Below are 12,602 nucleotides of genomic sequence, written 5' to 3' on the forward strand. Positions count from 1 at the left end.
ACTGACTTCATGTTCCACCTGTACTGACTGCATGTTCCACCTGGACTGACTTCATGTTCCGCCTGGACTGACTTCATGTTCCACCTGGACTGACTTCATGTTCCACCTGGACTGACTTCATGTTCCGCCTGGACTGACTTCATGTTCCACCTGGACTGACTTCATGTTCCGCCTGGACTGACTTCATGTTCCGCCTGGACTTACCTCATGTTCCGCCTGGACTGACTTCATGTTCCGCCTGGACTTACTTCATGTTCCGCCTGGACTGACTTCATGTTCTGCCTGGACTGACTTCATGTTCCGCCTGGACTGACTTCATGTTCCGCCTGGACTTACCTCATGTTCCGCCTGGACTGACTTCATGTTCCACCTGTACTGACTTCATGTTTCACCTGTACTGACTTCATGTTCCACCTGGACTGACTTCATGTTCCGCCTGGACTTTCCTCATGTTCCGCCTGGACTGACTTCATGTTCCGCCTGTACTGACTTCATGTTCCGCCTGTACTGACTTCATGTTCCACCTGTACTGACTGCATGTTCCACCTGGACTGACTTCATGTTCCGCCTGGACTGACTTCATGTTCCACCTGGACTGACTTCATGTTCCACCTGGACTGACTTCATGTTCCGCCTGGACTGACTTCATGTTCCACCTGTACTGACTTCATGTTTCACCTGTACTGACTTCATGTTCCACCTGGACTGACTTCATGTTCCGCCTGGACTTTCCTCATGTTCCGCCTGGACTGACTTCATGTTCCGCCTGTACTGACTTCATGTTCCGCCTGTACTGACTTCATGTTCCACCTGTACTGACTGCATGTTCCACCTGGACTGACTTCATGTTCCGCCTGGACTGACTTCATGTGCCACCTGGACTGACTTCATGTTCCACCTGGACTGACTTCATGTTCCGCCTGGACTGACTTCATGTTCCACCTGGACTGACTTCATGTTCCGCCTGGACTGACTTCATGTTCCGCCTGGACTTACCTCATGTTCCGCCTGGACTGACTTCATGTTCCGCCTGGACTTACTTCATGTTCCGCCTGGACTGACTTCATGTTCTGCCTGGACTGACTTCATGTTCCGCCTGGACTGACTTCATGTTCCGCCTGGACTTACCTCATGTTCCGCCTGGACTGACTTCATGTTCCACCTGTACTGACTTCATGTTTCACCTGTACTGACTTCATGTTCCACCTGGACTGACTTCATGTTCCGCCTGGACTTTCCTCATGTTCCGCCTGGACTGACTTCATGTTCCGCCTGTACTGACTTCATGTTCCGCCTGTACTGACTTCATGTTCCACCTGTACTGACTGCATGTTCCACCTGGACTGACTTCATGTTCCGCCTGGACTGACTTCATGTTCCACCTGGACTGACTTCATGTTCCACCTGGACTGACTTCATGTTCCGCCTGGACTGACTTCATGTTCCACCTGGACTGACTTCATGTTCCGCCTGGACTGACTTCATGTTCCGCCTGGACTTACCTCATGTTCCGCCTGGACTGACTTCATGTTCCGCCTGGACTTACTTCATGTTCCGCCTGGACTGACTTCATGTTCCGCCTGGACTGACTTCATGTTCCGCCTGGACTGACTTCATGTTCCGCCTGGACTTACCTCATGTTCCGCCTGGACTGACTTCATGTTCCACCTGTACTGACTTCATGTTTCACCTGTACTGACTTCATGTTCCACCTGGACTGACTTCATGTTCCGCCTGGACTTTCCTCATGTTCCGCCTGGACTGACTTCATGTTCCGCCTGTACTGACTTCATGTTCCGCCTGTACTGACTTCATGTTCCACCTGTACTGACTGCATGTTCCACCTGGACTGACTTCATGTTCCGCCTGGACTGACTTCATGTTCCACCTGGACTGACTTCATGTTCCACCTGGACTGACTTCATGTTCCGCCTGGACTGACTTCATGTTCCACCTGTACTGACTTCATGTTTCACCTGTACTGACTTCATGTTCCACCTGGACTGACTTCATGTTCCGCCTGGACTTTCCTCATGTTCCGCCTGGACTGACTTCATGTTCCGCCTGTACTGACTTCATGTTCCGCCTGTACTGACTTCATGTTCCACCTGTACTGACTGCATGTTCCACCTGGACTGACTTCATGTTCCGCCTGGACTGACTTCATGTTCCACCTGGACTGACTTCATGTTCCACCTGGACTGACTTCATGTTCCGCCTGGACTGACTTCATGTTCCACCTGGACTGACTTCATGTTCCGCCTGGACTGACTTCATGTTCCGCCTGGACTTACCTCATGTTCCGCCTGGACTGACTTCATGTTCCGCCTGGACTTACTTCATGTTCCGCCTGGACTGACTTCATGTTCTGCCTGGACTGACTTCATGTTCCGCCTGGACTGACTTCATGTTCCGCCTGGACTTACCTCATGTTCCGCCTGGACTGACTTCATGTTCCACCTGTACTGACTTCATGTTTCACCTGTACTGACTTCATGTTCCACCTGGACTGACTTCATGTTCCGCCTGGACTTTCCTCATGTTCCGCCTGGACTGACTTCATGTTCCGCCTGTACTGACTTCATGTTCCGCCTGTACTGACTTCATGTTCCACCTGTACTGACTGCATGTTCCACCTGGACTGACTTCATGTTCCGCCTGGACTGACTTCATGTTCCACCTGGACTGACTTCATGTTCCACCTGGACTGACTTCATGTTCCGCCTGGACTGACTTCATGTTCCACCTGTACTGACTTCATGTTTCACCTGTACTGACTTCATGTTCCACCTGGACTGACTTCATGTTCCGCCTGGACTTTCCTCATGTTCCGCCTGGACTGACTTCATGTTCCGCCTGTACTGACTTCATGTTCCGCCTGTACTGACTTCATGTTCCACCTGTACTGACTGCATGTTCCACCTGGACTGACTTCATGTTCCGCCTGGACTGACTTCATGTGCCACCTGGACTGACTTCATGTTCCACCTGGACTGACTTCATGTTCCGCCTGGACTGACTTCATGTTCCACCTGGACTGACTTCATGTTCCGCCTGGACTGACTTCATGTTCCGCCTGGACTTACCTCATGTTCCGCCTGGACTGACTTCATGTTCCGCCTGGACTTACTTCATGTTCCGCCTGGACTGACTTCATGTTCTGCCTGGACTGACTTCATGTTCCGCCTGGACTGACTTCATGTTCCGCCTGGACTTACCTCATGTTCCGCCTGGACTGACTTCATGTTCCACCTGTACTGACTTCATGTTTCACCTGTACTGACTTCATGTTCCACCTGGACTGACTTCATGTTCCGCCTGGACTTTCCTCATGTTCCGCCTGGACTGACTTCATGTTCCGCCTGTACTGACTTCATGTTCCGCCTGTACTGACTTCATGTTCCACCTGTACTGCCTGCATGTTCCACCTGGACTGACTTCATGTTCCGCCTGGACTGACTTCATGTTCCACCTGGACTGACTTCATGTTCCACCTGGACTGACTTCATGTTCCGCCTGGACTGACTTCATGTTCCGCCTGGACTGCTGATTGTAACTTCATATTCCGCCTGTAAGAACCTCCCATTTCCGTCAAGTAACCTGCCCGCTTATGTCGACTTCATGTCGAGTGACTTGAAGTGGGTGTAAATAAAGTGGGTGTAAATAAAGTGTGTGTAAATAAAGTGGGTGTAAATAAAGTGGGTGTAAATAAAGTGGGTGTAAATAATGGAGTGCGTGTGGTTGCTCATGAAAAGTCCCGACATGGAAGCACAAAGTAAGGTTGTGTGTTCAAATGAGAAGATGAGTGCAGAGGGGAAGAATAGACCAAAAGTACTTATTCTTCTCTCAATATATAAATGTACTTATTCTTCTCTCAATATATAAATGTACTTATTCTTCTCTCAATATATAAATGTACTTATTCTTCTCTCAATATATAAATGTACTTATTCTTCTCTCAATATATAAATGTACTTATTCTTCTCTCAATATATAAATGTACTTATTCTTCTCTCAATATATAAATGTACTTATTCTTCTCTCAATATATAAATGTACTTATTCTTCTCGCAATATATAAATCCCACCTATTATTATCGTGATTATATGAAATATTTGCCGGTGAATTTGACTTTCTATTTGTGTATGTTTTAGTCCTGTATGTAGTCCTGTATGTAGTCCTGTATGTAGTCCTGTATTTGTGTATGTTTTAGTCCTGTATGCCATGTGACCACGTGTGTATTAGGAAAATATACTTTGTTGGTGAAAAATACTTACACACACATTTGTGAATCAAATAAGAATAACACTTTTGAAGTGAAAGATCAAAAAATGTGAATGATGTATAGTGTAAATGTGCATTAGTTAATATTCATACTAGTAGTTAATATTCATACTAGTAGTTAATATTAAAGTTAAAGTACCACTGATAGAATATTGTGAAATGAGAGCATATGTGTAATTAAGTATACCATTTGTACACACGTACGTCAATATAAAACACATATACTAATACATATATATTAATACACACACAGTATATATATATATATATATATATATATATATATATATATATATATATATATATATGTGTGTTACCAAAAATTGATTTCCTTTTGTTTTTATGAGAATACATTTGAATAAAGACGTTTTTAGGCTGTCTACATGAAAGCAGAGGGAGCTTTTCTAACCTCTAACCTCTTTGGACTTTCTATTATAGTTTCATTACAAAAATGTCCAAATTATTTATTCATCACAATTATTACGCCAACAAATAATTTGCAAGAATCACTTTGAATCAAGAATTGATTCTGAATCAAGTCGTCACCACAGGAATGATTCAGTTGTTAGTTGCCCAAAGAGACATAGCCCTAAAAGACATACATATATACACACTCCAATCATAGGGAATAAGCGGTAGAAAATGGATGGATGGATATATATATATATATATATATATATATATGTTACCAAAAATTGATTTCCTTTTGTTTTTATGAGAATACATTTGAATAAAGACGTTTTTAGGCTGTCTACATGAAAGCAGAGGGAGCTTTTCTAACCTCTAACCTCTTTGGACTTTCTATTATAGTTTCATTACAAAAATGTCCAAATTATTTATTCATCACAATTATTACGCCAACAAATAATTTGCAAGAATCACTTTGAATCAAGAATTGATTCTGAATCAAGTCGTCACCACAGGAATGATTCAGTTGTTAGTTGCCCAAAGAGACATAGCCCTAAAAGACATACATATATACACACTCCAATCATAGGGAATAAGCGGTAGAAAATGGATGGATGGATATATATATATATATATATATATATATATATATATATATATATATATATACACACACTTGAGTCACAAATCATCTATTCATCATTTTCAAAAGTGGACATAAATCAATATAAAACAGCAGCACATGTAAATGTATAGTTGTGAAAAATGTGTGTGTGTGTGTGTGTGTGTGTGTGAGAGAGAGTGCGTGCGTGTGTAATAGTGCATCATCAAAGTCCACCTGTGTTGTAGTCTTCTCGCCGAGCTTCTTTTTACACTTAAATGCTGAGCGACAGTGAGAGGTGGAAACACTCAATAACCTGCTGACGTCACTTCTGGTGATGACTAAACGACGATCACATGTCAGATGCTTTCATCTGCTGAGTGTGTTGCGTCACTGTGACTCCTCCCACTCCTCTGACCCACGCACCTATTGAAGTGCGTCGCCATGGAGACGGCCCGCCAGCACATGAAAGACAAAAATGGAGTATTCCAATATGCAAATAATCCTACATTGTCATGTTTAATTCAGTTGTCCAACAGGAAGTGGACCAGGCTAGAATAGGACGAGGTGGCCGAGTGGTTAAGGCGATGGACTGCTAATCCATTGTGCTCTGCACGCGTGGGTTCGAATCCCATCCTCGTCGTCATGTTTTTCACTCATAGTCACAGGGAGTAAGTCCACTTTTACACCACCTGCGGCAGTAATGACACTCTCACGCGTGTAATACACTTTTACACCACCTGTGGCAGTGATGACATGGCATGTGCTGTGACACACCTGCACACCTGGTGGGGGAAGGGGGAGGGGCCTGGATGTAGACAAGGTGGCCGAGTGGTTAAGGCGATGGACTGCTAATCCATTGTGCTCTGCACGCGTGGGTTCGAATCCCATCCTTGTCGTCATGTTGTTTTTCACCAGTTGTGCAGCCAAAGAATAAATCACTGCAGTATTATTTAATAATACCACCTTAACATGTGACAACCAAATAATTATACACTTATATAATAATACCACCTTAATGTTTGACAACAAAACAACTATACACTTGTTTAATACCACCTTAACATGTGACAACAAACAATTATACACCTATTTAATAATACCACCTTAACATTTGACAACCAAATAATCATACACTTATATAGAAATACCACCTTAACGTGTGACAACAAACAATTATACACATATTTAATAATACCACCTTAACATTTGACAACAAAACAATTTTACACCTATTTAATAATACCACCTTAACATTTGACAACAAACACAATTATACACCTATTTAGTAATACCACCTTAACATTTGACAACCAAATAATTATACACTTATATAATAATACCACCTTAACGTGTGACAACAAACAATTATATACATATTTAATAATACCACCTTAACATTTGACAACAAAACAATTTTACACCTATTTAATAATACCACTTTAACATTTGACAACAAACACAATTATACACCTATTTAGTAATACCACCTTAACATTTGACAACCAAATAATTATACACTTATATAATAATACCACCTTAACATGTGACAACAAACAATTATACACATATTTAAAAACACCACCTTAACATTTGACAACAAAACAATTATACACCCTTTTAATAATAACACCTTAACACGTGACAACCAAACAATTATACACCTATTTAATAATACCACCTTAACATTTGACAACCAAACAATCATACACCTATTTAATAATACCACCTTAACATTTGACAACCAAACAATCATACACTTATTTAATAATACCACCTTAACATTTGACAATCATACACCTATTTAATAATACCACGTTAACATGTGACAACTAAACAATTATACACTTATATAATAATACCACCTTGACATGTAACAACCAAACAATTATGCACTTATTTAATAATACAACCTTAACATGTGACAACCAACAATTATACAACTATTTTATAATAAGTGCAAGTGTACATTAAATTCAGCAATGTATGAAAGAGGAAGAAGATGGTGCATTTTGCTGGAAGTGTAAGTGTGAAAGTGTAGTAGAAGTGTAAGCACACATTAAATGTCCGACATTACCACCTAGTGGTACAAGTGTAAAAGTGTAGTAGAAGCTTCTTTAAAGACCACTATATATTTGTTTATTTACAGTTAAGGACTTTCATTTAGAGCGAATTTGATGCCCTAGGAGGCACTTTATGGGAGAAATACTTTATTACGACTGGCTAGGCATGTACTTCCGCTAACAGTTTTATTTTGAAGGTTGTAACCGGAAGTTAGGCCGTGTTAGACCAGTGTATATCACTAAGCAATCGGCCCCGGAAGTCACGATCGGTCTACGCGTGCGCAAAGAGTATATTTGTTTCAATACTCAATATTCATGTACATAAATATTTATTTCAATAAATACTCACGTACATAAATGTTTTATTTCAATAAATACTCATGTACATAAATGTTTTCTTTCAATAAATACTCATGTACAAAATAGGATGTCGCACATTGTCGTGCATGCACTTGCAGCCACTTCATTAGGTACACATGTGTAGTTGAATTTAGTTGAGTTCAATTCTGCAACAACAACAACAACAACAACAACAACAACAACAAGAAAAAGAAACGCGTGTCAGGTCAACAAAGATGGAGTAACTATTAAAAACACAAGCAGAATGAGAAGAAAGTACAAATATTAAAATGGTCATGTTACGTTTTAATGGCAACAACAGCGCTGCTAATAAAAGGAAGTGTCAGAAGTGGGATTCGAACCCACGCCTCCATTCGGAGACCAGAAGTCCCGTCAGAGAAGGATTTGCACCTTGAGTCTGGCGCCTTAGACCACTCGGCCATCCTGACAACAATACACTGCGTGTAAAACACATGTTTTATAAATGCCTACACACAACTCTTTGTGCTTTTTCTGGGAGAAAACTCCACGTGTTTCAAGCAAGGCAAACATGACAGCCACGCAACTAGCTCCTGTTGCTAATCAGTAGTTGTACTCCGCTCCACTGGTGGCGCTGTAGGCAAACATGACACCCACGCAACTAGCTCCTGTTGCTAATCAGTAGTTGTACTCCGCTCCACTGGTGGCGCTGTGACCCGCTCCAGCAAACAAACGACTTCCGGGTCCCGCCCACTACTACATAATCCTGACTTCCGGGTCCATGATGACGTCACGTAAACCTTGACAGCTTTCGTAAGAAAAAGAGGCTTCAATTTGTCACTTTGGAGAGAAAACTATGTCCATGTTCAGGAACGCCGTGTGGTTTGTCAAAGGACTCAACGAATACACCAAGTGAGTTGGAAAACCTCAATAAACGCTAGCCATTTACCTTTCTGACATTTTGTCATCTATCTTTCTTTTTCTTTACAATGTGTTAATAACTTTAACCTACTTATCCGTCATCTATCTTTCTTTTTCTTTACAATGTGTTCACTTAAATACCCTTCAGGAAGTTTCACCTATTTATATTCTTTTTTAATTAAATGCATGACAGTCCAAAGTGACGTCAGGTGACTATAAGACGTTATTATTGTCGGTTAATAATCAAACATTGAATTCATCAAATGTGTTATAATTCCAACACACCCTGTCAGCAAATACTGTTTGACCTTTAACCCCAAAGGAGCGGCTATGAGGCGGCTGCCAAGCATTTCGTGGCGGCCGACCTGGAAGTGGACCTGAGCGGGCGCTCCTTCATGATCACGGGCGCCAACAGCGGCCTGGGAAAAGCCACGGCACAGGAAATAGCCAACCGAGGTGAGGAGGTGACCCTGGACTCCTATATGTTGTGTGTGAGGCGACACGTGTATGTGTGTGTGTGTGTGTGTGTGTGTGTGTGTGTGTGTGTGTGTGTGTGTGTGTGTGTGTGTGTGTGTGTGTGTGTGTGTGTGTGTGTGCAGGGGGTACGGTGCACATGGTGTGTCGCAACAAGGGGCGAGCAGACGCCGCCAAGCAGGAAATTGTGGAGCGAAGTAAGAACCAGGTGAGACAATGAATTTGTCTTCACTTTATTCCTTCACACAATCAACTTCCTTCCTGTTGCTTCTTCTCCCGCAGAACATTCACGTCCATGTGGTGGACATGTCCTGTGCCAAACACCTGTGGGACTTTGCGCAGAGTTTTGTCCAAAGTAACGTCCTCAACGTGTTGGTAGGTGGCCAACAGTGTGTGTGTGTGTGTGTGTGTGTGTGTGTGTGTGTGTGTGTGTGTGTGTGTGTGTGTGTGTGTGTGTGTGTGCGCGCTAGAGATGCGCGGATAGGCAATTATTTCATCCGCAACCGCATCAGAAAGTCGTCAACCATCCGCCATCCACCCGATGTAACATTTGATCAGAACCGCACCCGCCCGTAGTTATATATCTAATATAGACGATGCAAGGCATTAGTGAGGTTATAAAGCTTTTGCCTGTTAAAGAAAGGAGACTGATCCAATGCAGCACAGACATTCGCGTGCCACGCTGTCACGACCCAGACGCACACCAGTGCGCAATCATATGGGAGCCGCGCTGAGCGCACCTCCAAGCGCGTCTCGCTGCCGGCGACGGCCGGGTATGGGCCCGACGCTCCAGCGCCATCCATTTTCAGGGCTAGTTGATTCGGCAGGTGGGTTGTTACACACTCCTTAGCGGGTTCCGACTTCCATGGCCACCGTCCTGCTGTCTATATCAACCAGGGTGAGCCCCACCCCTTTCGTGAGCGCACTGCGCGCGGAGTGACCCCTGTTACGCGCCCCCGGCAACAGGGGTGGCGGGCAGGTAAGCTGCGCGGGCGGAGCGCGCGGAGTGACCCCTGTTACGACCCCCCGGCCACGGGGGTGGCGGGCAGGTAAGCTGCTTACCTGCTGCGCGTGACGCCGGCCGCGGCGAAGGCGGACGAGGCGGGGTGTCGGTGCGGTGGGCGCGGTGGTGACCCTGGACGTGCGTCGGGCCCTTCTCGCGGATCGCCTCAGCTACGGCTCCCGGTGGGGCCCTCTCGGGGGAAGGGGCCTCGGTCCCGGACCCCGGCGAGGCGTCCCTTCTCCGCTCCGTAAAAGTGTCCATCTCTTTTTTTTTTTTTCTTCTGTTGTGGCATATGCTGCAGGTGCCTGCTCGTTTTTCGTATGTGGGTAACAACATTTAACTTTGTATATATATTTACCAATTGGTTTAACTGCCACCCGCCTCAATCTATTTAAAATCTATTTTTTTTTTATTTCAACCGCCCGACGATTTTATCCGCGGGTCGGGTCGGGCGGTTGAAATAAAAAAAAACGAGCAGGCACCTGCAGCATATGCCACAACAGAAGAAGAAAAAAAAAAAGAGATGGACACTTTTACGGAGCGCAGAAGGGACGCCTCGCCGGGGTCCGGGACCGAGGCCCCTTCCCCCGAGAGGGCCCCACCGGGAGCCGTAGCTGAGGCGATCCGCGAGAAGGGCCCGACGCACGTCCAGGGTCACCACCGCGCCCACCGCACCGACACCCCGCCTCCTCCGCCTTCGCCGCGGCCGGCGTCACGCGCAGCAGGTAAGCAGCTTACCTGCCCGCCACCCCCGTGGCCAAGGGCTCGTAACAGGGGTCACCCCGCGCGCTCCGCCCGCGCAGCTTACCTGCCCGCCACCCCTGTTGCCGGGGGCGCGTAACAGGGGTCACTCCGCGCGCAGTGCGCTCACAAAAGGGGTGGGGCTCACCCTGGTTGATATAGACAGCAGGACGGTGGCCATGGAAGTCGGAACCCGCTAAGGAGTGTGTAACAACCCACCTGCCGAATCAACTAGCCCTGAAAATGGATGGCGCTGGAGCGTCGGGCCCATACCCGGCCGTCGCCGGCAGCGAGACGCGCTTGGAGGTGCGCTCAGCGCGGCTCCCATATGATTGCGCACTGGTGTGCGTCTGGGTCGTGACAGCGTGGCACGCGAATGTCTGTGCTGCATTGGATCAGTCTCCTTTCTTTAACAGGCAAAAGCTTTATAACCTCACTAATGCCTTGCATCGTCTATATTAGATATATAACAACGGGCGGGTGCGGTTCTGATTAAATGTTAGATCGGGTGGATGGCGGATGGTTGACGACTTTCTGATGCGGTTGTGGATGAAATAATTGCCTATCCGCGCATCTCTAGTGCGCGCCAATAAAGGTGTCCTCCTGTGAGCAGATCAACAACGCAGGTTGTATGGTGAACCAGCGAGAGGTAACAGAGGAAGGTCTGGAGAAGAACTTTGCCACAAACACACTTGGTAAGAAACTTTCTTTGAATGTCTTGAAAAATGTCCCATTCATTTCAATGGAAACTTCCTGGAATTTTGGGAAAAGTGGTATTTTTTTTGAAAATGATTATTAGCATGAATGTCCTGAATGAGCTGAATGGCTTGGTGTTGGAATTGTTTCAATGGGCCAAGAAATGTTGAAGTAGCAACAGTTTTTGAAAGGAGAAATGCTATTATGGAATTTCAGGAAAACCAGGAATTTTTCAAGTTCTTAAAGCAACTTTGTGTTCTGTGATGACTAAGAGGAATGTTTTGACAGTGGAACGCTTGAAAAATGTGGAAGGAGTAGTCGACAGACAAAAGGGTGAAGAATGGGAATTCCTGGAATTGTTTTGAACTTGGAAAGATGCTAGTTGGAATGTGCAGGATGGTGGAATGTGTTGAAGGTGCAATGCTTTGAAACATGTGGCTTGAAAAATGACCAATTTATTTGGAATGGGAAAAATGTCACAGAAAGCCTGGAAATCTGGGAATTTGGGGAATTTGTCAAGGGAAAGCCGGCGATTCTGGAATAGACTGAACAGGCTGAAGTTGGAACGCTTTGAATGAGATGACTAATGTGGAAGGTAGAGCGCCGCAACATCTGGAGAAGAAGAAGAAATAGAAGAATGTTGGTGTAAAAACTATATGTAAAGCATTCACACAATAATAATAATAAATAGAATGTTGGTGTAAAATCTATATGTAAAGCATTCACACAATAATAATAATAAATAGAAGAATGTTGGTGTAAAAACTATATGTAAAGCATTCACACAATAATAATAATAAGTAGAAGAATGTTGGTGTAAAAACTATATGTAAAGCATTCACACAATAATAATAAATAGAAGAATGTTGGTGTAAAAACTATATGTAAAGCATTCACACAATAATAATAATAATAATAAATAGAAGAATGTTGGTGTAAAAACTATATGTAAAGCATTCACACAATAATAATAATAAATAGAAGAAAGTTGGTGTAAAAACTATATGTAAAGCATTCACACAATAATAATAATAATAATAAATAGAAGCATGTTGGTGTAAAAACTATATGTAAAACATTCAGACAATAATA

General features: G+C 44.0%; 1 protein-coding gene and 3 non-coding genes across 6 annotated transcripts in view; 3 read left to right on the forward strand and 1 right to left on the reverse strand.

Moving 5' to 3' along the window:
* Nucleotides 1-5,855: 5,855 nt before the first annotated feature.
* Nucleotides 5,856-5,937, forward strand: trnas-gcu (transfer RNA serine (anticodon GCU)). Its single transcript has one exon. It is a non-coding gene; the product is annotated as a tRNA-Ser (tRNA).
* A 174-nt stretch (nucleotides 5,938-6,111) lies between these two features.
* trnas-gcu (transfer RNA serine (anticodon GCU)) lies at nucleotides 6,112-6,193 on the forward strand. Its single transcript has one exon. It is a non-coding gene; the product is annotated as a tRNA-Ser (tRNA).
* A 1,844-nt stretch (nucleotides 6,194-8,037) lies between these two features.
* Nucleotides 8,038-8,145, reverse strand: trnal-caa (transfer RNA leucine (anticodon CAA)). Its single transcript has 2 exons — nucleotides 8,108-8,145; nucleotides 8,038-8,083 (listed from the first exon to the last, which is right to left on the reverse strand). It is a non-coding gene; the product is annotated as a tRNA-Leu (tRNA).
* A 264-nt stretch (nucleotides 8,146-8,409) lies between these two features.
* Nucleotides 8,410-12,602, forward strand: part of dhrs12 (dehydrogenase/reductase (SDR family) member 12) — a 10,447-nt gene continuing 6,254 nt past the window's right edge. For 2 of the 3 annotated variants that reach the window (XM_061926164.1, XM_061926166.2), the window contains exons 1-5: nucleotides 8,415-8,587; nucleotides 8,919-9,052; nucleotides 9,196-9,278; nucleotides 9,353-9,445; nucleotides 11,428-11,509. In XM_061926164.1, coding sequence (XP_061782148.1) covers nucleotides 8,532-8,587; nucleotides 8,919-9,052; nucleotides 9,196-9,278; nucleotides 9,353-9,445; nucleotides 11,428-11,509 — 448 coding nt within the window. In that variant the 5' untranslated portion in view covers nucleotides 8,415-8,531. Of the gene's footprint in view, nucleotides 8,588-8,918; nucleotides 9,053-9,195; nucleotides 9,279-9,352; nucleotides 9,446-11,427; nucleotides 11,510-12,602 lie in introns of all 3 variants that reach the window. The other variant, XM_061926165.2, reaches the window with a different exon arrangement.

This window comes from Nerophis lumbriciformis, linkage group LG31, assembly GCF_033978685.3.
Source record: "Nerophis lumbriciformis linkage group LG31, RoL_Nlum_v2.1, whole genome shotgun sequence".
Classification (NCBI taxonomy): Eukaryota; Metazoa; Chordata; class Actinopteri; order Syngnathiformes; family Syngnathidae; genus Nerophis; species Nerophis lumbriciformis.